General features: G+C 46.4%; 3 protein-coding genes and 1 long non-coding RNA gene across 4 annotated transcripts; 2 read left to right on the top strand and 2 right to left on the bottom strand.

The window, feature by feature from the left end:
* Positions 1–5,457: 5,457 nt before the first annotated feature.
* Positions 5,458–8,934, bottom strand: LOC123103861 (26S proteasome non-ATPase regulatory subunit 9). Its single transcript, XM_044525545.1, has 5 exons — positions 8,683–8,934; positions 8,497–8,557; positions 7,763–7,870; positions 6,525–6,834; positions 5,458–5,758 (listed from the first exon to the last, which is right to left on the bottom strand). The coding sequence occupies exons 1-5, from the start codon at positions 8,821–8,823 to the stop codon at positions 5,737–5,739; spliced, it is 642 nt and encodes a 213-aa protein (XP_044381480.1). The 5' UTR covers positions 8,824–8,934; the 3' UTR covers positions 5,458–5,736.
* A 25-nt stretch (positions 8,935–8,959) lies between these two features.
* Positions 8,960–11,237, top strand: LOC123103862 (uncharacterized). Its single transcript, XR_006449997.1, has 2 exons — positions 8,960–9,163; positions 10,703–11,237. It is a non-coding gene; the product is annotated as an uncharacterized lncRNA (long non-coding RNA).
* Positions 11,238–13,368: 2,131 nt separating this feature from the next.
* Positions 13,369–15,292, top strand: LOC123103860 (ubiquitin-NEDD8-like protein RUB1). The gene is made up of 3 exons (XM_044525544.1): positions 13,369–13,621; positions 14,589–14,848; positions 15,018–15,292. Exons 1-3 carry the CDS (start codon positions 13,529–13,531, stop codon positions 15,124–15,126), a joined length of 462 nt encoding a protein of 153 aa, XP_044381479.1. The 5' UTR covers positions 13,369–13,528; the 3' UTR covers positions 15,127–15,292.
* A 196-nt stretch (positions 15,293–15,488) lies between these two features.
* Positions 15,489–21,433, bottom strand: LOC123103859 (BTB/POZ domain-containing protein NPY1). The gene is made up of 4 exons (XM_044525543.1): positions 20,849–21,433; positions 18,651–18,720; positions 16,626–17,792; positions 15,489–16,402 (listed from the first exon to the last, which is right to left on the bottom strand). The coding sequence occupies exons 1-4, from the start codon at positions 20,908–20,910 to the stop codon at positions 15,788–15,790; spliced, it is 1,914 nt and encodes a 637-aa protein (XP_044381478.1). The 5' UTR covers positions 20,911–21,433; the 3' UTR covers positions 15,489–15,787.
* Between the last annotated feature and the right edge of the window lie 1,483 nt (positions 21,434–22,916).

Raw genomic sequence — 22,916 nt, 5'->3', positions numbered from 1 at the left:
TAGACACTAGGATTTTGACTTGAACTAAAATAGCTAAACAACATAAAACATATAGCATGATATATATAGTAAAACTTCCATCATGTTCAAATGGATCATGTATTCTCCATCCCCAAAAAACATATTATAATTATCAAAAAAATCGTCAAGATAACTAGTTTTATACCTGCCAAGATTGGATGCGACCAGGGGCGGATCCAGCCCAGCCCAGCGCCCCGGGCCCCCTTTGTATGCTGTAGCAGTTGCTACAGTATTTTTCCTACAGCCCACAAAGAAAATGGGCCTCACGCCCCGGGCCTGCCCCCCCCCCCCCCCCCCCCAGGCCTGGGGCCTAGATCCGCCACTGGATGCAACCCTTACATTGGGAATGGCTGACCGGAGCTGCAAAACTTCAACCCGCTGTCTGAACAATTGCAGAACCACAAACCGGTACTAACCCACACAAAACAACCAGAACTGTAGAGCACGAATTAGGGGGGACCAGAGGCTCCTTCTCGTGAATCCGGATGAACTTAGAGAGCAAAGGTAGTAAGTAATTCTTGGATCTCTAACAGTCGTGTTGCATAAGCTTGTACCTAAATGCTTTGACAAAAGATTTTTCTAAAGGATGGGGGAGATGAAGTTTTACAACTAGAGACAACCCCTATGGATAGCCATGAAAAGAAGCTAACTTTGGGAACCGATGTAGGTGTGAACCTAACCAGCTTCGAGAATTAATGGGCTAGCTTCTGAAAATTTATTAAAGGGGGCATAGCCCACGGTTATCCCAATCTCTCCTAGCCAAGCAGTGAGCGGTTCAAATTCTATTCTCAGTGGCTAACCATGCAAAAAAAAACTTGACCGTGAGAGGAGCCCAAGTCTTCCACACGATCCTGTTCATAGAAGTAAGTGTGGGACCGAGAAATTGGGCTTTGTCGGCCGATTTTGTCGAGTAGGTACCACTGGCCGCCAGCCTCCAGAAGATTACCTCCTCCACATCGTTGTTGAGCTGGACGTGCGAGATCATTTTCGAAAGCTCAAGATACTCAAATAAATGCTCCATGGTAAAATCGTCGGTTAACTTGATCTGTGGGATCCATGCATTGACTGCAAGAGCCTTCCCAATTGTCCATTTCTTCCTCTTGGAGACTTCATGGACAAGTGGGGCAATGTCTTTCGGCCTCTTACTATTCAACCATGGCGAATCCCAGGAAGGAGCCTTTGGCCCCATTGCCAATGGTGATACTAGTGCATGCGTAGAAGAGCTCCATATCGACAACATCGCAAGGATAGCCCACGCCCACCCAAAGCTTGCTCGGAGTCCACTCGATCCAAGGCCAACGTAACCGCATCGCCCTTGCGATTTTTTCTAAGTTGAGCACACCAAGGCCCCCAAGGTGAGTGGGATGGCCGGCCGTTTCCTAGTTGACCTTGCATCTCGCACCAGTGGTCTTATCGGACACTGCCCAAAGGAAGGCCCTTTCCACCTTTTTTGACACTATTGAGAACTTTCGGTGGGACGACAAGAGGGGTGGTGTGGTAAGTTTCCCAGAGCGGTTCAGCCAATCGTGGTGACGTTTCTCCCCTGACAAGATGGGAGCTTGGTCGTGATCTTTTCTTTGAGCGGTTGGAAATCCAGACTCTTTAGCTGCCACACAAAGAGAGGTAGGCCAAGGTATTTGATTGGAAAAGATGTTCTCGTGGCCGGCAAATTTTGAAGGATGTCGTCGACGTTGAGGTGTCCACATCGAATAGCAACAACATAGCTCTTCTGGAAGTTGGTCGAAAGCCCAATGACCTCGCCAAAGGAACTCAGGATGATCATAAAATTTTAGATGTCTTATTTGGTAGGAGCAACAAAGATCGCGGCGACGTCTACGTGCAGCGAGGTGCGGAAAGTGGTCCCTCGCCCACCGTTTACCCACGTCGAGGCAAACAGCAACGGTGACTGAGGGTCGCCTTGCCGCAATCCCCTACCATGTAAGATCGTCGCTGCGGGGGGGGGGGGGGGGGGGGACACACACAATGAGGATGTGGATAGTAATGTTGCAATACAGTCCTAAAAATGGCACGGAAACCCCTTCTTGACATTATGACGACTTTGTGTTTGTACAACATTCGCGGTCTTTAAAATACTACTCCCTCCGTTTATAAATATAAGTCTTTCTGGAGATTTTACTACAGACTACATACGGAGCAAAATGAATGAATCTACACACTAAAAAGATTTATATTTTGGAAAACGGATGGAGTATAAAGCATGTATATTTATGGAGGCTGCCCCGCTAGAGTTGCTCTAGCGTATGAGAAACGGTTGGACACACTGAACTTTAGCTTGAAACACAGCGCACATGAACTTTAGCTTCAAACTGCACAACCTGGCTCACTGTTGACTTGTGATGGGACAGATGAAGCGACGAACTGTGCGCCCATGAGCCGTTTCACCTCATAGAGTCCCAGGGAATTTAATTTGGTTAGGTACCTCGTAGCCATCAAACATTTTACATGGCAGGGGCCCCGCATCATGGAGTCGCATTTTATACGAACAGTGTTCCCTTTATGCTGCCGCCCAACATTTTTGTATCACAACAATATCTTTGCCGGGTCATACCTCCATGGCTCTAATCATGAGCACAAGGTTGTTCCATACCTCTTTGCAGTGGGGGCCTTGGTCTCTATGGCCTCCCAAAAATCTGCAAAGGGAACACGCTTACGACGAGACGACCATTACCCACTGACAAGAGCGGCCAAATCGGAACACTTTTATAGCATAATATCCGATAATTAAAGAAACGTCCATGACATGTTGTCCTACGTTAACCTGCAGCACTCCTGGTTTTGGACATCATCATGTGGCTAAGTACACAAGTTTAAGTGGAACTAATCAGTGGTGCATATGTTAGGGTGGGTGTTTAGGTGAGGTTATTAATTAGTGCAGGCATAGATTGGCCTCATTGGAGGGTATATAAATAAATAAATAAAATATTGTGGACTTTGTCCACTATATGTTTTTGTTTAATAACATTGTCCACTAGGAGTAGATGTTTGGTTGTGAGCATAACGAACTCTCCATGTTTAGTACTCCCTCCATTTTTGTATACCAATGTAAAATTTAATGCCTGCTTTACAAGTCAACTTTTTTCTTGTTTACTGGAATCATTAATACTCCGCATGCATGCAAAGAAACTGAGTGGAGGAAGTAGCTGACTGTCATTATGACTGCATGCATGCAATTATTAAACATGTTGTTAGTACGAGAAAATATCATTAACTGTGCCTCGATTACTGTCCGTGGCCTTGTATAGATGCAAAATGTATATTCCATAATGGCCTTATATATAAAAATGGAGGGAGTACTATCAGAGAATCAAGTAGGCTAGCTCTTGCCATCGGTCGGTTCGCCAGTCCTATGGTGGGCGTCTTAATTAATCCTCGCATTTTGTTTATATAAATAGCAGGTCTGCCATTGAACTGAATGACTCCTTTGATGAGACCAGCATGCGTTCTGTGCGGCGCATCCAGGAGTCTGAGGTGAAGGAGGCTTTAAAAAGGATGAAAGGAGGCAAGGCGATGGGCCCTGATTGTATCCCCATTGAGGTGTGGAAAGGTCTCGGGGACATAGCGATAGTATGGCTAACCAAGCTTTTCAACCTCATTTTTCGGGCAAACAAGATGCCAGAAGAATGGAGACGGAGTATATTAGTACCAATCTTCAAGAACAAGGGGGATGTTCAGAGTTGTACTAATTACTGTGGAATTAAGCTGATGAGCCATACAATGAAGCTATGGGAGAGAGTCATTGAGCACCGCTTAAGAAGAATGACAAGCGTGACCAAAAATCAGTTTGGTTTCATGCTTGGGAGGTCGACCATGGAAGCCATTTTCTTGGTACGACAACTTATGGAGAGATATAGGGAGCATAAGAAGGACTTGCATATGGTGTTCATTGACTTGGAGAAGGCCTATGATAAGATACCGCGGAATGTCATGTGGTGGGCCTTGAAGAAACACAAAGTCCCAACAAAGTACATTACCCTCATCAAGGACATGTACAATAATGTTGTGACAAGTGTTCGAACAAGTGATGTCGACACCGATGACTTCCCGATTAAGATAGGACTGCACCAGGGGTCAGCTTTGAGCCCTTATCTTTTTGCATTGGTGATGGATGAGGTCACAAGGGGTATACAAGGAGATATCCCATGGTGTATGCTCTTTGCGGATGATGTGGTGCTAGTTGACGATAGTCGGACGGGGGTAAATAGGAAGTTAGAGTTATGGAGACAAACCTTGGAATCGAAAGGGTTTAGGCTTAGTAGAACTAAAACCGAGTACATGATGTGCGGTTTCAGTACTACTAGCTGTAAGGAGGAGGAGGTTAGCCTTGATGGCCAGGTGGTACCTCGGAAGGACACCTTTCAGTATTTGGGGTCAATGTTGCAGGAGGATGGGGGTATTGATGAAGATGTGAACCATCGAATCAAAGCCGGATGGATGAAGTGGCGCCAAGCTTCTGGCATTCTCTGTGACAAGAGAGTGCCACAAAAGCTAAAAGGCAAGTTCTACAGGACGGCGGTTCGACCCGCAATGTTGTATGGCGCGGAGAGTTGACCGACTAAAAGGCGACATGTTCAACAGTTAGGTGTGGCGGAGATGCGTATGTTGAGATGGATGTGTGGCCACACGAGGAAGGATCGAATCCGGAATGATGATATACGAGATAGAGTTGGGGTAGCACCAATTGAGGAGAAGCTTGTCCAACATCGTTTGAGATGGTTTGGGCATATTCAGCGCAGGCCTCCAGAAGCTCCAGTGCATAGCAGACGGCTAAAGCGTGCGGAGAATGTCAAGAGAGGGCGGGGTCGACCGATTTTGACATGGGAGGAGTCCGTTAAGAGAGATCTGAAGGATTGGAGTATCGACAAAGAGCTAGCTATGGACAGGGGTGCGTGAAAGCTTGCTATCCATGTGCCAGAGCCATGAGTTGGTTGCGAGATTTTATGGGTTTCACCTCTAGCCTACCCCAACTTGTTTGGGACTAAAGGCTTTGTTGTTGTTTTTTGTTTTGTTTGTTGTTTAAATAGCAGGTCTGCGCATCATCATGTCTCTAAATAGCATGCTCTCTTTAGATAAATTATACAGCATGCTCATATAAGAACCAAAGGTATTTTCCTACGCAGTTTCTGGCAACCGGCTGCCGATTTAGGGCTAATTAACAACAGCCGATAGTCTAAAGTTGGGCTAAAGCTTATTAGGTGGATGCTTAATGCTCCCATGCGAGGCCGAACAATTCCTGAAGCGATGCATTCTCACTAAGTCGCCACGCGTATACAAGTGACCGACGTGCTGTTGTTCTTGTTGAGCAGTCTGCGTTGTGTATGTAAGACCAAGTCGCCAAAGACCAGATGGGACCTTTCCACAATTGCACCGAGAATTGACACTATTTTTCTCTGCGTCCACACGATCGACCCAACTCCATTTTGACTCCAGGTTTTCTGCATCGTCATTACCAAATGTGATGGGCATAGTTCTTTAAGCGCAGCTATAGGAATTGTACCAAATAAAGCTTGTAACCAAGGCAACTACAGGTTCCACAAGTGGCATTGTACTTTAAGCGCAGCTACAGGTAAAGTAAGTACAGGCATTCAGGTTATCAGTTTACTTCGACTCGATTGAAACGTTGAGCGGCAAGAGCTGTCAGCACAAGTGCAGACGTGAAAGCACGCCATTCTTCAGTTGAATATATAGACCGGCCCTTCATAAGATTCGGAAATGGCACCTGTGAGAACAAGAAACCAAGTTACAGTTAAGACATCAATCAACAAATCATTAACACGTATGATAAGCTTGTCAGCTAGAGATGGCATGGTTTACATGTGATCTGCTGTTAGCATTCAACGACAGAAGAAAAAAAAATACTGCAGAAGGATCAACAGAACTAACAAAGAACATACATCTTCAGTCTATCCAACATGTCGTGTGATTATGTCCGGGTAAGATCCTCACAAGCACTTCACATGCTGCTTCTGGTTATTTCCTATTACCAGGTAGGGTTGCCGAAGAGGTGGTAAGTGGTGCCTAATCGGCAAATTGCTGACTAGGAGGGACATTACTACAAAATAGGGGTTGTGTTTGTTGCACAATTCTCCAGAACCTGAGGTTTCATGTATAAGGTAGGAGGACATGCAGTTCTCTGCAATTTACTATAAAAGCTGTTTTCAACATAATAGTAGACTAGAACAAATTGCCATCATGTATTTGTTCAATATAAGTCTCCATGACCCTCTACAAAAAAATATGTGCATGTCACAACTGAGGTAGCGTTGTGTCGCATCTAATGTCAACCCGGTCACATTTAACAGCCAAGGTATACACTTTTGTTAGTAATATTTGTAACAAGGGGAGTAAGTACAGGGATCTGCTGTGACAACAAAAGGCATCCTAAATATTTACATTAACAAAATATTGAAAAAGAAAGGTCTGATACTTTTTGATAGGCTAAAAACGCAACAGAACAATTGATACAGAAGTTTAGTAAAGCATACCCCATAAGTCCTCTTCCATGCCACTTTCTTGGTGTGATTGTCAAGTTCATTGGTGATCCCTGACGAATGATGAGTAGAGATACTTGATTATCCTCATTGGAAACGGCTTCAGAAACAAGCCTTTCTTGCAGTCTGCCACCAGCCTCTACACTCCCAAACTTCACTATCTCATCCCCAAGCAGCAAGCCATCCAAAGCAGCAGGAGAACCATCTGCAATGTCATCAATTATGGCAAAAGGAAGTCTGGTTACCACATCCTCTTCCATAGGATCATTTTGAGACAATCCACCATGCAGTGGAGCTGATATACCTGCATGCGATCAAATATGATGGAGATCAGCAACTTTAATTTCCTTACCATTATAATTATTATAATTTAATTCATGCTTAAGAATGGGCCTTGTTCCATGCAGTGATGATTCTACATGTAAGCTATGGGGTCAGCTGACTCGACAGTCTTTTTTCATTCACCGTTAGGTTTAGAGAGTTTAGTGCACTTGAACACACAGCATTTTGGTGCTGCTGTCGCCACTAGTTTCAAGGTAACTGGATGTTTAACACGGCAATGTGCAAATAATGCTATGGCATCCATTGGTCATCAGTTTGTGTTCACACAGTAAAAATAATAATTCTTAAAATGCTAAACCATTTTGTAACTGAGGGTATTTCAAGTGTCAGTGTTAGTGAGCATGAGTAAATTACAAAGTGTTGGTGAGGTTATAAAGATCATTTGAAGATATGTCATAAAAGAAAGCCAAGACACACCACAGTAAAGAGTAAACCAAGAACTTGAGAGACCAATACGAACTTTGAATATGTCCAATCTCACAGATTTAATTTAATCTATCCATCTCCAAACATAGGTCAACTTCAGATGCATGTAGTCAACCTTTTTGAAACTTTGACCAGTATTAAGAAGGATATAGAATCACCAAAACTAGTTTCATTCGATTTGTTTTGTAGAGTGCTTCCATAATACACGAGTTCTATGTATTATTTAGCTACTAGTATATTATGATAGAAATTAGTTACAGTCGTGCATTGGAGTTCCAAAAGTAAAGAAATGTCTAATTTGTGGACAGGAGTACAGTACTTACGGAAAATAAGATATATTTATTTTCATGTGTTCCTTATAGACATCTGAGAAGATACAAATGGCAAATCTATAAGCTTGGAAGCACATTTCCCATCATGACAAGTTAATGTGACCACAGAGCCACAGAGTGTCCAGTACTTACCAGAACTTCTTGGGATTGATTGCTCATTTCTTGTTAATTTTGTAGAGTGTAAAACTTCCAGATTCTTCTCAATTTTGCTTGTAACATCCTTGTGGTCATTCCTCAGCTCTGCAATGTACATTATACAGTGTAAGTACCAAATATACTTTACAGCACGCTGAGAAGATTTAGAATATACACACTATGATGATGTGCAATGATTAGTTCTTGCCAGTCGGCCTAAGCCCATAAGCCAAATCTGTAAATGTACTCAGCAATGAAGAAAAACGATGATCCTGAACTTACAAAAAAAGGACAACTCTTTTTTTTTTCTCAACACTTAACACCCATCAGTTCAGCATAAGAGATAACACTATGCTTCACCCCTAATCTCCTATGAATGTTCTATATTTACTATCAGTTCACTACTGATGCCAAAAGGGCATGCCCTGATATCCAACTTGCTGAACACTCGCCAGGCATAGCTCATATCAGGGCCACCTCCCAACACCCAGAACTCACCACCCTCGCAGGAGAAGCAATTCAACTACAACTCTTGCATCCCCATTACTGGCCACAAATGTCACCGTATTTGCAAAAATCAATTCATAATCCCGGACCATGAATGGAGCACCATAAGGTGCACGGCATACGCCAAAACAAACGCAACGCGTCAGCAGTACATGTAGCCATACGGTAGAAACAAGCGCATCGATATGATAAGTAGTAGGACGAGAATCCGAGTGAGAGCATACCACCGAGCTTGCGGCGCTGGGCGAGGACGGCGGGGATGTCGATGTCCGCCCTGGGGAAACCCTAAGCCGAACCAAAACAGCCGCGATTAGCAAACTATAACCCGTCGAGGAAGGAGCGGAGGACAACGCAGAGGGTTCATGCTGCTAGGGTTTAGGGCGCGGGGGGAAGCGAGGGCGCGACGGTACCTCGGCGTCGACGAGGGAGCCCGTGATGCCCGCCCCGCCCGGCGCGGAGAGGGCGGCGATGATGGCGTCCATCTCCGCCTCCAGCGCCGACCGCCGGTCCATCAGCCTCATCGTCTCTGCCTTCACGTTCGGCGCCACCATGTTCCCTCTGTCTCTCTCTCCCCTCTCCGCTGCGGTGCTGTTCTCTCTCTGCGGCGGCCGAGGGAAGAGGGGGACTGGTTTGCGTGCGGCGCGGGTCGGAAGTCTCTACTCGCGTCCAGTCGAAGCGTTGCGGACCGTTCGATCTAAAACCGACGGTCGCGATCGGACGGGGCCAAGTAAATCTGGTTCGGTTCACACGGAGCAAAGTGGTCTTGTTCCTCCAGAACCCTCTGCCGTGCGGCGCGGTTCCTCTTTCGTTCAGAAGGCAAGAGCGATTTTGGATCCGGGGCCTCCAGCTCCCGCCGCCCTCTCCCGCCGAATCCCGGAGCTCCGTTCGTCGGTAAGCCCCGCCGGCCCTTTCCCGTGCCCATTCCGTGACATGCTAGTCTGTACCTCGACCGATGCTGAGGCGTGGTGCTCTTTGTTAAAAGAATTCAAGATGTGATCCTAGCCTTGCTCACCTTCGATACTGATGGGCGATTTGGGTAGCCGGGACTAGGATGATGCTATCGGCTCGGTATCCGCGATTCTTCTATGTATTTTACTGCTCCCTGCTGTTTAGGTGGTAGTGTTACTTTAGCCTGAATTGCCGTTGATTTCTTGGGGGGGTGAATAGGATGATTGTTGTGCGACGTGGGGTAGGAAATGGAATTTTCGGCGCAGTCCCCTTGCCGGATTTCTACATAACCGAGCGTGTGTATCTGGATTTACCATGCGCAAATCGCATGAGGCCGTATACGGGAGTTTGTGACGGTAGAGTACTGAGGCTTCTTGACATTGTCAAGTAGTCAAATTCAGAGGCATATATTATCTACAAATGCTTGAAGCGCATGCTTAATCCGTAACCCTGTCGGAAGATGCTCATTGCCAGCTTTCGCTTCTCCAACTCGAGGGTGATGCACAATACCGCAAGCAAAGCTGTGCAATAACTTACTGCCTGAGCTAGGCTGCCTAGACATTTGCTGTAGATCCTTCAAATTTGAGGATGGTTAAAGTTATACGGTCTTAATATAGCAGGCCGCCCTCTTTTACAAAAGGGTTGTCTATGCAAAATTGCCAATCATGGAACACAAGGATCTGTTGTTTCCCTTGATTTTGATTGCAAATCATGGAATTACAAAAGGCTCCATTTGGATTGGTTTGTTACCTCAACATCCCGAATGGTGTTGACAACACTGTTAGGGTACATAGCCAATTTTGATTGGATAGGATATCTATTTCGCCATTGGCCCTTTTCTCTCCTGCAACTATTGTAGCTGTGTTCTTCTTCTGAGACTCCTGTTATTGCCACAAGGAGCTAGTATGTTGCTATTATGTTCCATTGTCTGGATACTGTATACGCTGCAAGTGATCATACAAAATTGTGCTGGCATACACTACTTGGCTTTCGAATTGGCTGAATTCTGAACTTGTTGAAATTGGTGGTCCCACTATGCACCACATAATCTGATACTGGTACTTTGTTGCCTTCTAAGAGCCGGGTAATGAAAATTGTGTTGTCTTCTAAAAATTACACTACTAGGTTCAGGGTTCAAAAACATCCATGGTTCAGATTCCGTGATGCTGTTGACTTCCATTATCTGAATACTGTTTACACTGAACATGATCATACAAAAGTTCACTAGCAGGTGGTACTACTTAGCTTTCAAATTGGGTATGTTCTGAACATGTTGAAACAAGTAATCCCAGCACATAAATGAATTATGTGTAGGCTTTTCAAAATCCAGGTAACGAAAACTGTGTATCTTCTAAAAATACTAGCAGGTGCAGTGTTCTAAAGCCTCTGTGATTCATCCCTGAACAATCAAGCTGTTGGTCTTGCTGCCCCGTTTTGTTTTGACATTTGACACTGATGTGGTACCATTACGATTAATTTCAGAGGAGATGGGGAACAGTGCATCTGCGACAACCGTCGCCCCAACTGCAGAAGGAAAAACCGGGCAAGCTCCAGCGCCTGACACGAAGCCGAAGAAGAAGATATGCTGCGCCTGCCCCGACACAAAGAGGCTGAGGGACGAGTGCATCGTGGAGCATGGCGAGGATGCGTGCGGGAAGTGGATCGAAGCCCATCGCCTATGCTTGAGAGCCGAAGGGTTCAACGTCTGATACGTTTAAGAGCGTCGCACTTCTGAACGACGAACAATGTCGGTTAACAGTTTGATCGCTGGGCATTCCAGTTTGCGGGGAGGGGTGTTCTCCCCCCTAATAGGCATTCAGCGCCACAGATGATATATGGAATTTTGTTATAAATGGTACCGTGTTGGGCTTTCTCCAAACGGTGTCATTGTTTGGAGACATTCTTGTTTCTTCTTGTCTGCTGGTTGGGCTGGATTTTTCACTGAACTAGATGATACCCCGCACGTTGTTGCGGAAACATTTGCAATACATTTCGATGATATGTGATTTCTATGGAACGTGAATAGTGATACTATGAAAACTAAAATTGCAAATCCATATGCTTTATTGTGTTTGATTAATGTATTGTAAAATATCTAATATATGTTTGCATGTTGAGGTGGATATTTCCATGTGCATGAATGCATGTTGTGGTAGGCCTTTTGCCATGCATGTTGCTTGATGATGTGACATGCTTACATGTTGAGAGAAATATGTTAGTGGGGGCTAGCTATTTAGATATAGAAGATTATCGTGCTAGCATAGTAATGCTGCTTACGGTCCCCCGTTTGTAATTCTGTTGCCGGCGCCTGTTGCCTGTTGCCTCCTTTGGCTGAACGGAGCAGCACCACACGGTGTTGTGGAATATGTGCTCGTAACGTGTGGATGGGTTGGGCACGCCGTCAGCTTTTTATTTCTGGCGGCGGGGGCTGCGTGGGATGTAAGCAGATGCTGAACTTTGAGTAGACGAGTTTACCTGCGACGCTGCCGACGCAGCCCGTTGGTTCGCGAACGCTACCACGCGAACTGATTCGTTTGTGCGTGCGCCCCTGGGTTTTGTGTGCACGGGTATGCCAGTAACTTCTTTCCCGGAAGAGTTGGCAGGAAAGAAAAAAATGCGAACCAACTTGGGCCTCTTTGATTCACATTTTTTTTTCGGTGAAATTCTTGATCTGTTCGTAATCAAATCACGACATTTTAGATATCACAAGAGATATAACAAAAAAATACAACCAAATATGTGGACCATCTAAGGAGGAATACAAGCACTGAAGTGAGTCGAAGGTGCGCCACCATCATCGTCCTCCCTCACTATAGTTGGGCAAACTTTATGGTACTAAACGGTTGGGAAGTCGTCGTGCGAAAATCTCACAGGACCAGTGCCCCAGAGCAGCAATCATTGTCGATGAAGACCAACACCGACCAAATCTCGTGAAACCACATAGACACTCCTCCACACGCCCTCCGACAAGGCTAGACGTATCATTGAGACGAGGATCAAACTTGAAAGACATTATTTCTACTAAGGGGCATCGCCGCAACCACACGACCTTAACCAAGACGCTAAACCTAATAAAAGCGAGAGTGGGGTCCCTCCGCCAGTGAGAGCCCGAGGTCCTCCACACCTCCACTGCCCAAAGGCATCGAAGGTGGAGAGGCCCGACGGAGACACTAGTGGGAGGAGGAGGAAACCTAGTTGTCTAGGAGTCTTTTTGTGGTGAGCAAAATTAGGGTGACATGCCAACTTGAATCCTATAAGATTAGCAAACTATAAAAATTTAGACTGGAGAGTGTTTAATATCACACGAAAAACAAATGATGGTGAAAAAATGATCTGCGCGGGATATAAATTTTCCTCTAAGATAGCGTGCAAATTAGTCCTTTGAATGTTTTTCCAAGGATTCTAATCCTACAAATCAAACACTATATATAGAGAAAATTATAAGGATACACATCCTATCCTATAAAAATTCTGCTCCCTCCATTACGTAACGTATGGCATATTTTGTTTTCTGAAAGTCAAACATGTCTTTTTCTTGCAGATAGTCTACATTTGACAAAGTTTATACTCCCTCCATTGCTAAATATAAATCTTTTCAAATATTTCAATATAGACTACATACGAAGCAAAACGAGCGAATCTACACTCTAAAATATTTCTTGTAGATAGTCTACATTTGACAAAGTTTATACTCCCTCCATTGTTAAATATAAGTCTTTTTAAATATTCCAATATGGACTACATACGAAGCAAAATGAGTGAACCTACACTCTAAAATATGTCTATATACATCCATATGTAGTTTATATTGAAATCTCTAAAAGACTTGTATTTAGAAACGGAGTGAGTACTTCATGGGATATAAAGTATAGACATCTAAAATACAAAAAAAAAGAGTACACTTCATGATAAATCTAATAACAGTGGTTTTTGTACTGTGAGTATTGATTTTTTTTAGTTCATCAAACAAACTTTCAAAAAACAAAATATAATTCTTTTAGGGTGTAAATATAAATTATATTGTGGAACGGAGCGAGTATAAAAAATGTATTTTTTTAATCAAAAGGAGGCGTCGGGTCGGGCCCGACTGGAACAGGAACACCCACCGGCCCGCGGGTTCCCGACGCCAACGCCGCCACCCCTCCCCCAATAAATCCAGCCGGACCCGGCCGCAGAGACACCCACCCCACCCGAGGAGAAAAGAAAGGATTTTCGTTTCGTTTTCGTCCGCTTCCGCCCCCGCTCCGTCGTCCTCACGCGACCAGCAGCTTGACTCCCTCCCGCACCGCACGCACGAGCAGCAGGAAGATGCAGATCTTCGTCAAGACCCTCACGGGGAAGACCATCACCCTCGAGGTCGAGAGCAGCGACACCGTCGACAACGTCAAGGCCAAAATCCAGGTGCGCCGCCGCCGCCGCCCCCTTCCTAATCCTTTCTAGGTCTACCCGCTGATTGGTCCGGTTTGATTTTGCTGAGGCGATGCGTCCGGTAAATCGTTGGTGTGCCGCTCCTATCCCGCCCGGGGACCATCTGGTTCTGCCCTAGTTCTTTAGACGGCGTGCTGTTTCTGCGCATGTTTGTTAGGATTTCAGCTTGCGCTGCGTTTATTCGGGCAGGCACTCGGAGTTGTGTTCAGGTTTCCTGGCAGGGATGTTATCGGGCGAAGTTCGGATTGCCCGAATCAGGGCAAGCATGCCGGGACGTTTTTAGCAAACTCTGTAGGGTTTCTTTTGCGGGGCTGCGCCTAAAGTTGTATGCAAGGGTTCACCCCTTTCTTCTGTCAAATTAGATTAAACAAATCCCTTTTGGTATGCAAAATTAGAACAATTAAGGTAGTTCCTCTTTGTGAAGCTGAGACTGTAGTTGTATACAAAGTCTATCATTGTGTTGTATAGTGGGTATCTGATTCAGTAACTAATTACAAAAAGGAATACAGTACATTCTTTGTTGTGACACATGGATATCTCACTTGATATCTTGTGCTGGTGCTGCTCCTTGTGATAGGGTAGAATATATCCAAGAATGCCTTTATTTTGTTCCCCAAGAAAATGATGAGATCACTGCCTTTATGCGTTTCATTCTTGTAGTTCCTATTAATCTGTTACAAATCACACATCCATCCTTTATGCTTTTCACTGTTGTATAATTGTTGTAGTGAAGGTACCTATGCTCTTTTTCAAATCACGCATCCATTCTTCGTCATGTCTGTCACAGCTGTGACCATAATCCAGAAAATAATTCTGCACTGCGAACTTTGCTTTCTTCACTTGGCATTGTATCAAGATAGCTACTGCATTGGTCAAGTGGCAGGCTATATCCTACCTCAAGCACTTGTGGAAACTCACGCTATTTTGTGCACTGTCACAGGACAAGGAAGGGATTCCTCCGGACCAGCAGCGTTTGATATTTGCTGGCAAGCAGTTGGAGGATGGACGCACGCTTGCTGACTACAACATTCAGAAGGAGTCGACTCTTCACTTGGTCCTCAGGCTCAGGGGCGGCACGATGATCAAGGTCAAGACTCTCACTGGGAAGGAGATCGAAATCGACATTGAGCCCACCGACACGATTGACAGGATCAAGGAGCGCGTTGAGGAGAAAGAAGGCATTCCTCCTGTGCAGCAAAGGTAATAACAAAGCCTGATATTACTCTTCTTTCGATCTTTCTACGTGCATTATATTCTGCTCAAATGAACTCTCTCTGTTCCTCATATCTGTAACAACGGCGGGGGACACTTTGTAGTATCTAGTATTTGGATGGCCCAGACTAACGGTGTAATTATTTTCTGCTTGCAGGCTGATTTACGCTGGTAAGCAGCTTGCAGATGACAAGACTGCCAAGGACTACAACATCGAAGGTGGCTCGGTCCTCCATCTTGTCCTTGCTCTGAGGGGTGGTTACTAGTTAAGCTGTAATGGAAACACTTGCCTCCTGAGAGAAGTGACCATTGGTGGCATGGAACCTGTGTTGGTGTTGCAAAGAGATAATAACAAACTAGCTTTGCTTAGTGGGAGGGGCTGTCTTCCATGTTATCTGCCTATATGATTTGACAAAACTAGTCGCAACTTTATCCGCCTCTGTTATTAGCTCTGCTGCGTAGTAAGATCCATATATCACCTGAATTTTGATTGTGTTTCGCCACTCTTTCCTGAATTCAAGTTTGATGTAGGGCTAAATGCAGAAAGATTGATCGGAAAATATAAATTATATTCATGTGAGGCTGGTTCGCCGAATCCTGAAAACATTCTGCTCTGGACACAAGAACGAGTGTTCGCACATACCCTTTTAACTTTTTCTTCATAAACATTTCAGAGAAGAACCAAGCATACTAGATCTTTCCTCTAGTTAAGATACACTGGTAAGCTACGGGCCTCTGACTTAGATAACCATACAGAGAGCAGCATATTGAGCTGCTTACAGTCCTCCCAAACATATTTTCTCTTCATTGACCAGAGCAGGGAGCAAACAAAAATGATGAGCATCAGCTGATAACTTCTCTTTCCTGTACAAACCTAACCCAAAGCTAAACTAAAACAAGAGGGGGGACAAGGAGTAAGAAGAGCCCCTATGAAACAGAATACCTTCTGTTCCTAAGAGGGGGGAGAGGAGAGGGCTTCACTTCCGTGGGCTTCGCCGTCGATGGCGGGCTCTGTGAGCTGCCGGACGTCTCTGAACCCTTGCCGTTCTCTCCATGCCCCTTGCTGCTCCACAGCTTGTCGAATATCCTCCTCGACCGCGACTGCAGCAGGAGGCCTCCGAGTTGGTCCTTGAAGCTGTTCCTGCCAACAACTTGATCTTTGAAGCTGTTTCTGCCAACAACTTGATCCTTGAAGCTGCTTCTGCCTCCCCTGAGCTCGACGTGCCGGTCCTCGCCCTCTCCTCTTGCGCTTAGGCTTGTCACTTGCTTATCCAGCTTGTTTGGGTGCCTCGGTATCCGCCTTTCGCAGTGCTCGCTTTGTTCCTGCACAGGCTTTGCACAAGCATGCTCTCCGCCGTCAGTTGGGGCTGGTACACTGCTTGAACCCGCCCTCAGCTGCTGGAAGAAGAGGACCTGCACCACCACCCGGAGAGGCAGGCGGTCGTTTTGTGTGGCATGCACGCATGCATCTGTCGAAAGCTTCTTGACATCTATCAGGCTGCAGATCTTCTTTTTGTCTGCTTTGTTTATGTCTGGATGTTCCTGGTTAGAAGAAGCAAATGATCAGGTGTGGTTATGGTCTTATAAAAGGTGAGATAGCAAACAGGCGATTTATCAAGTCTGCTTCCATGCTTAACCAAAGACTAGTATAACTATGGTTAAGATTTGTATAAGATTATTAGGATCAAGTTTCCATTCAGTATAGCAGAAAGTACTGACAGCAACCATTGAGCAAATTTAGGTTCATCAAGTGCATTGAACATACCTTGATATACGCATCAACCGCGTAGTACAAGCCGTCATGAACAGGTCTAGCTGCTTCTGGCACCGCCGTAGCTAGTTCTACAAAGGTGGAGAATTCAAGGTCTGGATCTGCAGCTACTTCAGATAGGTACCCATCAACCAACTCCCCTAGAGCCAAAGTGGATTCTTGCTCAAAGTTGAGCTCAATCATTTTCTCATCAGATTTCTCGACGAAATCGCCATTGTGAGACAATGCTGTTCTTGCAACAAATCTCTGAACAAGATTATGGACCAAATGAACATCATGCATGCCCTCACTGGGCGAAGCAGCAGGCAACAAGAGATCCTTCACCGAAGCTTTGTGCAGCTGGAAACTGATCCTTCTCATGAGCTCCTCCTTCACATGATCCCCAGACCCAACTAATATAGCAACTTTCAAGAGCTTCAGGAGAAACCTGCAAGAGCAACCCGAGCTCTTATCTGACGGCAGCAACCATATTATGGTCTCCACCAAGCATTGGTTCCTTCTCATGTAATCATCAGCGACCAGAGCGTCGTAAGAGTCTGGCAGCCACCTAACTGCATAGGCTTTGAGGGCTTCTCCTATCAAGTCAGGTGACATCCTCCCCTTGGATTTGATAGCAACCATAACTCTCTTGTAGAGATCAACATCCAATTCACACAAGTCCTCAACCCACCAGTCCTTGGGAGCTACCGAAGTTTTTCCTGCCGGCTCAATTATTTCAGTGCAGGCTACTCCTTTCTTATTATAACTGTATGACCAGGATACATTTGCAGGATCTACAGAGGTCTTCGAAGCAATGGCGTCGATACATCTACCGACAACCTTCAGCTCCTCAGACCAAGGTAACAGTGCCTTCGTGCTCTGGAGAACAATGATCGAGTCTTTCCAGCTCCGGAGGATGCTGGAGTTTATAAAGACCTCGATTTTGAATATCAAGTTCCCTTTGTCCATATCTTCGGTCATTCCAAGGAACTCTGCTGCACATCTTGCTGCAACAACATTGTGGGGACTGAGGGTGACAACCATCCCATAGCAGAATTTTGCACATATTTCAAACCCTTTTGCTCCCCCGGGTAAATCATCTATGTGGATGTCATCTGTCCCTTTCTCAGTAGCCTTAAGGACTAGCTTCTGAAGTTTGCTGCTCTTGGACAGAAGGGGAAACTGCATACAACAATCAACACAGACATAAATTTTCAGTCATGATTGGTAATCAGATATTGCTCTGCATATGAGTTATCACCAGCTAGAAAATAAATCATTTACATAATGCAGCACTGGTGATTATAACACTGAAGTAACAAAATGCCAAGCACTTGATGAAAATGATTAAGCTTGTATCTATGCAAATGCTATCAGGGTATTCTTTCCTTCAGCAGTGTTTTGAGTTGAATTATTGTCATGGGAGTCTGAAGCAACCCTAAAATTTAGGCAAGTTTTAAATAGCTAACTGATACCCTGGTAAAACTAAAGTTTACCAGCACCAATATTAAGTACTGAAGTGTTCCATGCAGGTAGGTTTTACTTGATTCAACACAATTTGACAACACAAATCACTTTCTTTACTTTAAGCTACAAGCAGACCTTGTTAAGAAAAAAAACGGCATAGGGTTGCTACAAGGTGTTGTTAGGCTGAAGAATGGTAACATAAATGCAATGGATGATTCTTCGATTTGTTTGGTTAGATTGCTGAAGGCAGTCTATTAAGCATCAAAAATATTTTAAGGTGGTGTTGATAATCAGCTTGGCAGTGAAAATAATTTGTGTGTGAAACAGGACCCAGTAGATTGGAAAGAGACAGCCCAACAACAATCAGACGTGAAGCATAAATGTTGATGATGTTACTACTCTTGATGGCATGACAAAGAGACCCCGACAGTTGAACATTCGGTGTCTGAAGAACTACGTATCCAGGACGTAACACATATCTACTTCCACCACCCTTGCCGTTATTTGTAGAAGCAAATATAAATGCTTAGTGTTGACTTCAGCAAAAATTGCTGAAAATACTAGCACACTGACCTTGTGCAAGTAGAATTTGACTTCACCAATATGCACAATAACATCCGTTGCAAGGTCAGAGACCACCGATCTGTGCATATGAACAAACTTGTAAGCATATCATATTGCGAAACAGAACACACAAACACTCTTTGGTAACCATGATAATGTTAAAAAAACATTACAGAGATTTAGTTTTATACAGGTAGTTCTTGTACCCGCCTAACGCTCCTACAAAGCTTTCACCCCCGAAATCACGCATACCAATTGTGGAGAAGCTCAGGAAAATGTCAAAACTATCAGAATGAAACAAACATCTGAGATTATGTTAACAGTCTCCCGCAAAAAAACAACATATCGACCGTCACCCGCAGACCATTGACTAGTCGCTCTCTCGAAACACATGACAACAGCGTAGACATGAAGCTTATCCTAAGCTGTAAAGACCTCCACTACATCTACAACACACCAATAATGGAGGAAAAACATGCAGTGGCAGTTAAACTAGACTGTGTATGCGGCTCGCTTTCCAGTTATTCCAGTTCAGCAAAGGGAAGAAGCAGGGCACTAGGGGTCTGGAGTTGGTGAACAGGACACGTATGCATGCCATCGGCTGGCCACTAATCATTAGTTCATTACTAACTAACAAGGTCCAGAAATCCCACAGGCTCAACTTGAGCTTGACACCATCCCTTTCCAATGTTTCTTCATCTAGTTAACTGGCTACAAAAGCACCTTGCCAAGAAGATACATATGTCAGGCTCAAGCTCTGCTTTGTGCTGCTTTGTGCTTTAAACCCATTTCTTTTTTACCACCAGCACTTGGCATTCAGAGAAAAGAATGCTGGATTGCTTGGAGAGACCATCAACTTGCAGTGGATTCTTTAGATTAACCGGAGGCAAAGTGAGGCCTGATCAATGATTAGTGAGATGGGGAGATGACAATTGTTTTCTTCCTTCCTTGACAATAACTTAACCCTGGCCAACTTTAACCAAGTTGCCATGCCAAGACGAACAGCAGGGCGTAGTGGCATCTGCATTAGATTAATACTGGCGCTCAGCGCATTGCCCCTAGCACTCAGATCTATTCCGCACTAGCAAAGAGGGGAGAAAACAAGTGCTACAACATGTTTGGATTTAAAAGACAAAAGGAAGTCAATCATTCTTTTGGGCGAGCAAATGATGCAGAGCAATCTACATGAGGGTGAAAGGCACTGACGGACGCCGGGAAAAAGATGCAAGAACATTTCAAGTAAGTAAATGAGACCCAACCAAAGGATGAATGAACTACAGTACACATTACAAGAAGAGTGTTTTTCGTTGTTGTTTTTTAATCAGAGGACTGCTCATCGCTGTGAACTGAACCGTATAAGAGGCTAGGGGGGAGGATGGCGACAATGGGACGGACACGAACAACTAATCCCGAGAGGAACAAGGAATGCCAGCTCGAGGGATCAGTTGGAGAAACTCCGTTCTGCTACTGGTATCATAGTGCTAGATCCAGTTGGGAGAAGCGTAGAGAGCCACACATGGAGGAAGCATAAACAAAAGAAGGCGGGCAGAGGGGACAGGACAAGGCAGAAACTGGTAGAGATAGATAGATAGAAACGGCGCACACAGCCTAGCACTCCGCACTTCCCAAGAACCAATAGTCAACTCACGCCGTGGCTCGAAATGAAACAGCCGTATTTTGGAGCAAAACTGTTTTTTATGGCGCATTAGCAATCGGACAGGGGGTGAGTAACCAAGATCCAAGCGCAATGCCAGGCCCAAAACTCCACATAAACTGGTACAGGAGGAAGAGGCGCAAGCATGACAGTCGGAGTAAGAAGGTGGTGATGCGATAAGAGCGGTTCCCGAACGGCCGCCATTCTATAAGCTCTGCTGTTCCAAAGGGACGCACGGCATGAATACGCTTGCAAGAATCTCACCGGGAGCACTAACAGAAGGAAGGGAGAAGACGAAGGTGTCTGTGGCAAGAATCTTGCGGCGAAACGCGCCTAGCTACGTGTAGAGCAAGAGGGGGAGGACATGGACGAGAGGAGATTCTGCTCCGCCGCCATGAACCGGAGAAGCGGCGGCGGCGCGAGCAAGAAACGTAAGACAGCAGACAGCGCAGGGGAAGGGAAAACCCGCCCACGGTTTGAGCGGGAAGGAAGCAACGGTAGAGATGGACAGGAGGATGAGAGAGGAAGGAAAGACGGAAAGAGGGTGACTGACCTGACGTCGGCGCCGCCGGACTGGAAGGCGTCCGGCTTGGAGCCCAGCTTCATGAACTTCATCTTCTCCCTCGCTCCCTCTCCAGCAGCCTCTAGCTCCCTCGCACCCTCGCAGAAGACCTCACTGTCTGTCCGTCTGACGCTCACTCAGGCGGCCCGGTGCTTTCTTCTTCCCATGCACTTTCCTTCCCACCCCGGGACGGCGCGAGAGAGAGGCAGCGGGAAGCAGAGCACGGACGAAAAAACCACCCAGCAGTACGCAACGGCAGCAGGGGAAGAGAGTCGTAGCAAGAGAGAGGCGCGGCTGGGTTGGGTTGGTGTGGGGGAGGCTTGAACGCAGCAGCAGCAATTAAACAAGGGGATATGGAGGGAGGGAGGGAGGAGGCGGCAATGATGGTGATGGCGTGGCGTGTGAGCCATGGAAGGGGTGGTGCTGGTATTATTAACTCCTCCTCGGCCGCTGCTCTGCTCTCTGCGCTCTGCCTGCTCTCCGCGGCTGCCAAAGCCGCCTCCTCTCCTGCTCGCTCCGCCCGTCGCAATGTCAATGGCTCAACGTGGTGTGGTGTGGGCAGGACGCAGTAGCAGCAGTATCTCCCTCTCGCTCTCTCTAGCCTTTTCCTCTGCGTCTGCTCCTCTTTTCCTTCGCCTCAACGCGCAATATGTTAAAAACTCGCCCCCGGCTGCTCCTCCTGCTGCTGCTGCTGCTGCATGAAAACCACACGGCGATGATACTTTTTGGGTTAGGAAAAGGGCGTGGTATTTCTTCCACTGTTTGATTGTATAATATGCTCCCAGGATTAGCTAGCCGGGCTAATTATCCGTTTAGTCTTTTGATGCCCGAGGGTGCGGCAGAACTTTACAGGGAAACGGGTGGGGTGGCGCGCCCCTGCCCCTGCCCCTGCCCCTGCCCCTGCCTGTCGTGCGCGAGCGCGAGTGCGAGTGCGAGAGGAGCGCCTGCGTGCCTCTGCGCCTGTGTGGTGGAGAGAAAGGTGCAACAAACAATCTATCTGCGCGCAGCGTTTAACAGCAGCAGCAGCAGCAGCGCGGCACAGGTCGCTTTCTGTGTGCGGCGCGCGCCAGCTTCACAGGCGGACACATGCCCAGTAATAACGATGTGCAGCAGTGCTCTGGCCTGGTAGTGGTAGAGTAGAGCAGATCCGTCCCCTGTTGTGTTGTAGGAGTATGTACTACTGCCTCCGCCCGGAATCAAAACCGACGTATGTGGTAGATGTATTGAGCGTCAACTAATTTCGGATGAAGAAAGTACTCGGTCAAACGCAGCGCAGTCGTTCCATGCTCACCTTTTGAACGGCGGTGAAGCTGGACTTTTGCTTGGACGAGAAGCACCGGGTCAGGTCAGTTGCGTCGTCCGCGAGCAAATAAAAACTTTTGAAAAACGCAGCGCAGGATCATCTGCCCGTATCGGAACAACAATAAGTTAATCGACCAGCAAAAGGTGGCAGCGCCATCCATCCATCCGTAGCCCTCGGTTTGTCACGCATTCCCACCGGCGCACCGCGCACCACGCTCGCTCGGCCGCCACCTTTCCACGCCCCGCCCGCCGTCGGCCGGCCGGCCGGCGCGCACGCCACGTCCCAGCGCGGCAAATACGCTCATGCGCTTTCCATCTCTCCGGCGCGCCGGTACGTGTCCGCGCGTCCTCCGCCCCATGTGCCCCGCCCGCGTTCTTTAGTTAAAAGGCTCAGATACGGCGGTCCAATGAGCGAGCGCAGGATGATGCTCTCCGTCGGCCGGCGCCCATGGGTGGCGTACGCAGCGACTGTTTATGTATTTGGGTTGGGGGTGCGCATGGCATGGCAACGGGCGCTGCGCGCGCGGGCTGAGGGTGTCAGGTCGATCGCGCGGGGGAGAGAATCTCGGTCAAACGACGACGGGGGCGGTTAACTTTGTGGCTAAACAAATCACCACCCTGCCGGCTTTGCCAAAGTCACCGCGCTTTGATGCTCGTTCGTTACTTTGTGGACCGGTGGAAGTAAAGGACCCGGGTGGAAAGGCCTATGTCTTTCTTGAGTTTTTTTTTTTTTTTGAGAATCATCTTTCTTGAGTGA

Source organism: Triticum aestivum, chromosome 5A (genome assembly GCF_018294505.1).
Source record: "Triticum aestivum cultivar Chinese Spring chromosome 5A, IWGSC CS RefSeq v2.1, whole genome shotgun sequence".
Classification (NCBI taxonomy): domain Eukaryota; kingdom Viridiplantae; phylum Streptophyta; class Magnoliopsida; order Poales; family Poaceae; genus Triticum; species Triticum aestivum.
This window is presented reverse-complemented; position numbering and strand designations above follow the sequence as displayed.

Bases quoted from the DNA above. Each gene is read 5' to 3' on its own strand.
- LOC123103861 (XM_044525545.1), bottom strand. From the start codon at position 8,823: ATGGTGGCGCCGAACGTGAAGGCAGAGACGATGAGGCTGATGGACCGG. The intron at 8,558-8,682 runs GTACCGTCGCGC...GGTTCGGCTTAG, and splicing joins GCTCCCTCGTCGACGCCGAG to GGTTTCCCCAGGGCGGACAT. The intron at 5,759-6,524 runs GTATGCTTTACT...TTGTTCTCACAG, and splicing joins CATGGAAGAGGACTTATGGG to GTGCCATTTCCGAATCTTAT.
- LOC123103860 (XM_044525544.1), top strand. From the start codon at position 13,529: ATGCAGATCTTCGTCAAGACCCTCACGGGGAAGACCATCACCCTCGAG. The intron at 13,622-14,588 runs GTGCGCCGCCGC...GCACTGTCACAG, and splicing joins ACGTCAAGGCCAAAATCCAG to GACAAGGAAGGGATTCCTCC. The intron at 14,849-15,017 runs GTAATAACAAAG...TTCTGCTTGCAG, and splicing joins ATTCCTCCTGTGCAGCAAAG to GCTGATTTACGCTGGTAAGC.
- LOC123103859 (XM_044525543.1), bottom strand. From the start codon at position 20,910: ATGAAGTTCATGAAGCTGGGCTCCAAGCCGGACGCCTTCCAGTCCGGC. The intron at 17,793-18,650 runs GTCAGTGTGCTA...TGTTGTATGCAG, and splicing joins TCAAATTCTACTTGCACAAG to TTTCCCCTTCTGTCCAAGAG. The intron at 16,403-16,625 runs GTATGTTCAATG...TCTTCTAACCAG, and splicing joins CGGTTGATGCGTATATCAAG to GAACATCCAGACATAAACAA.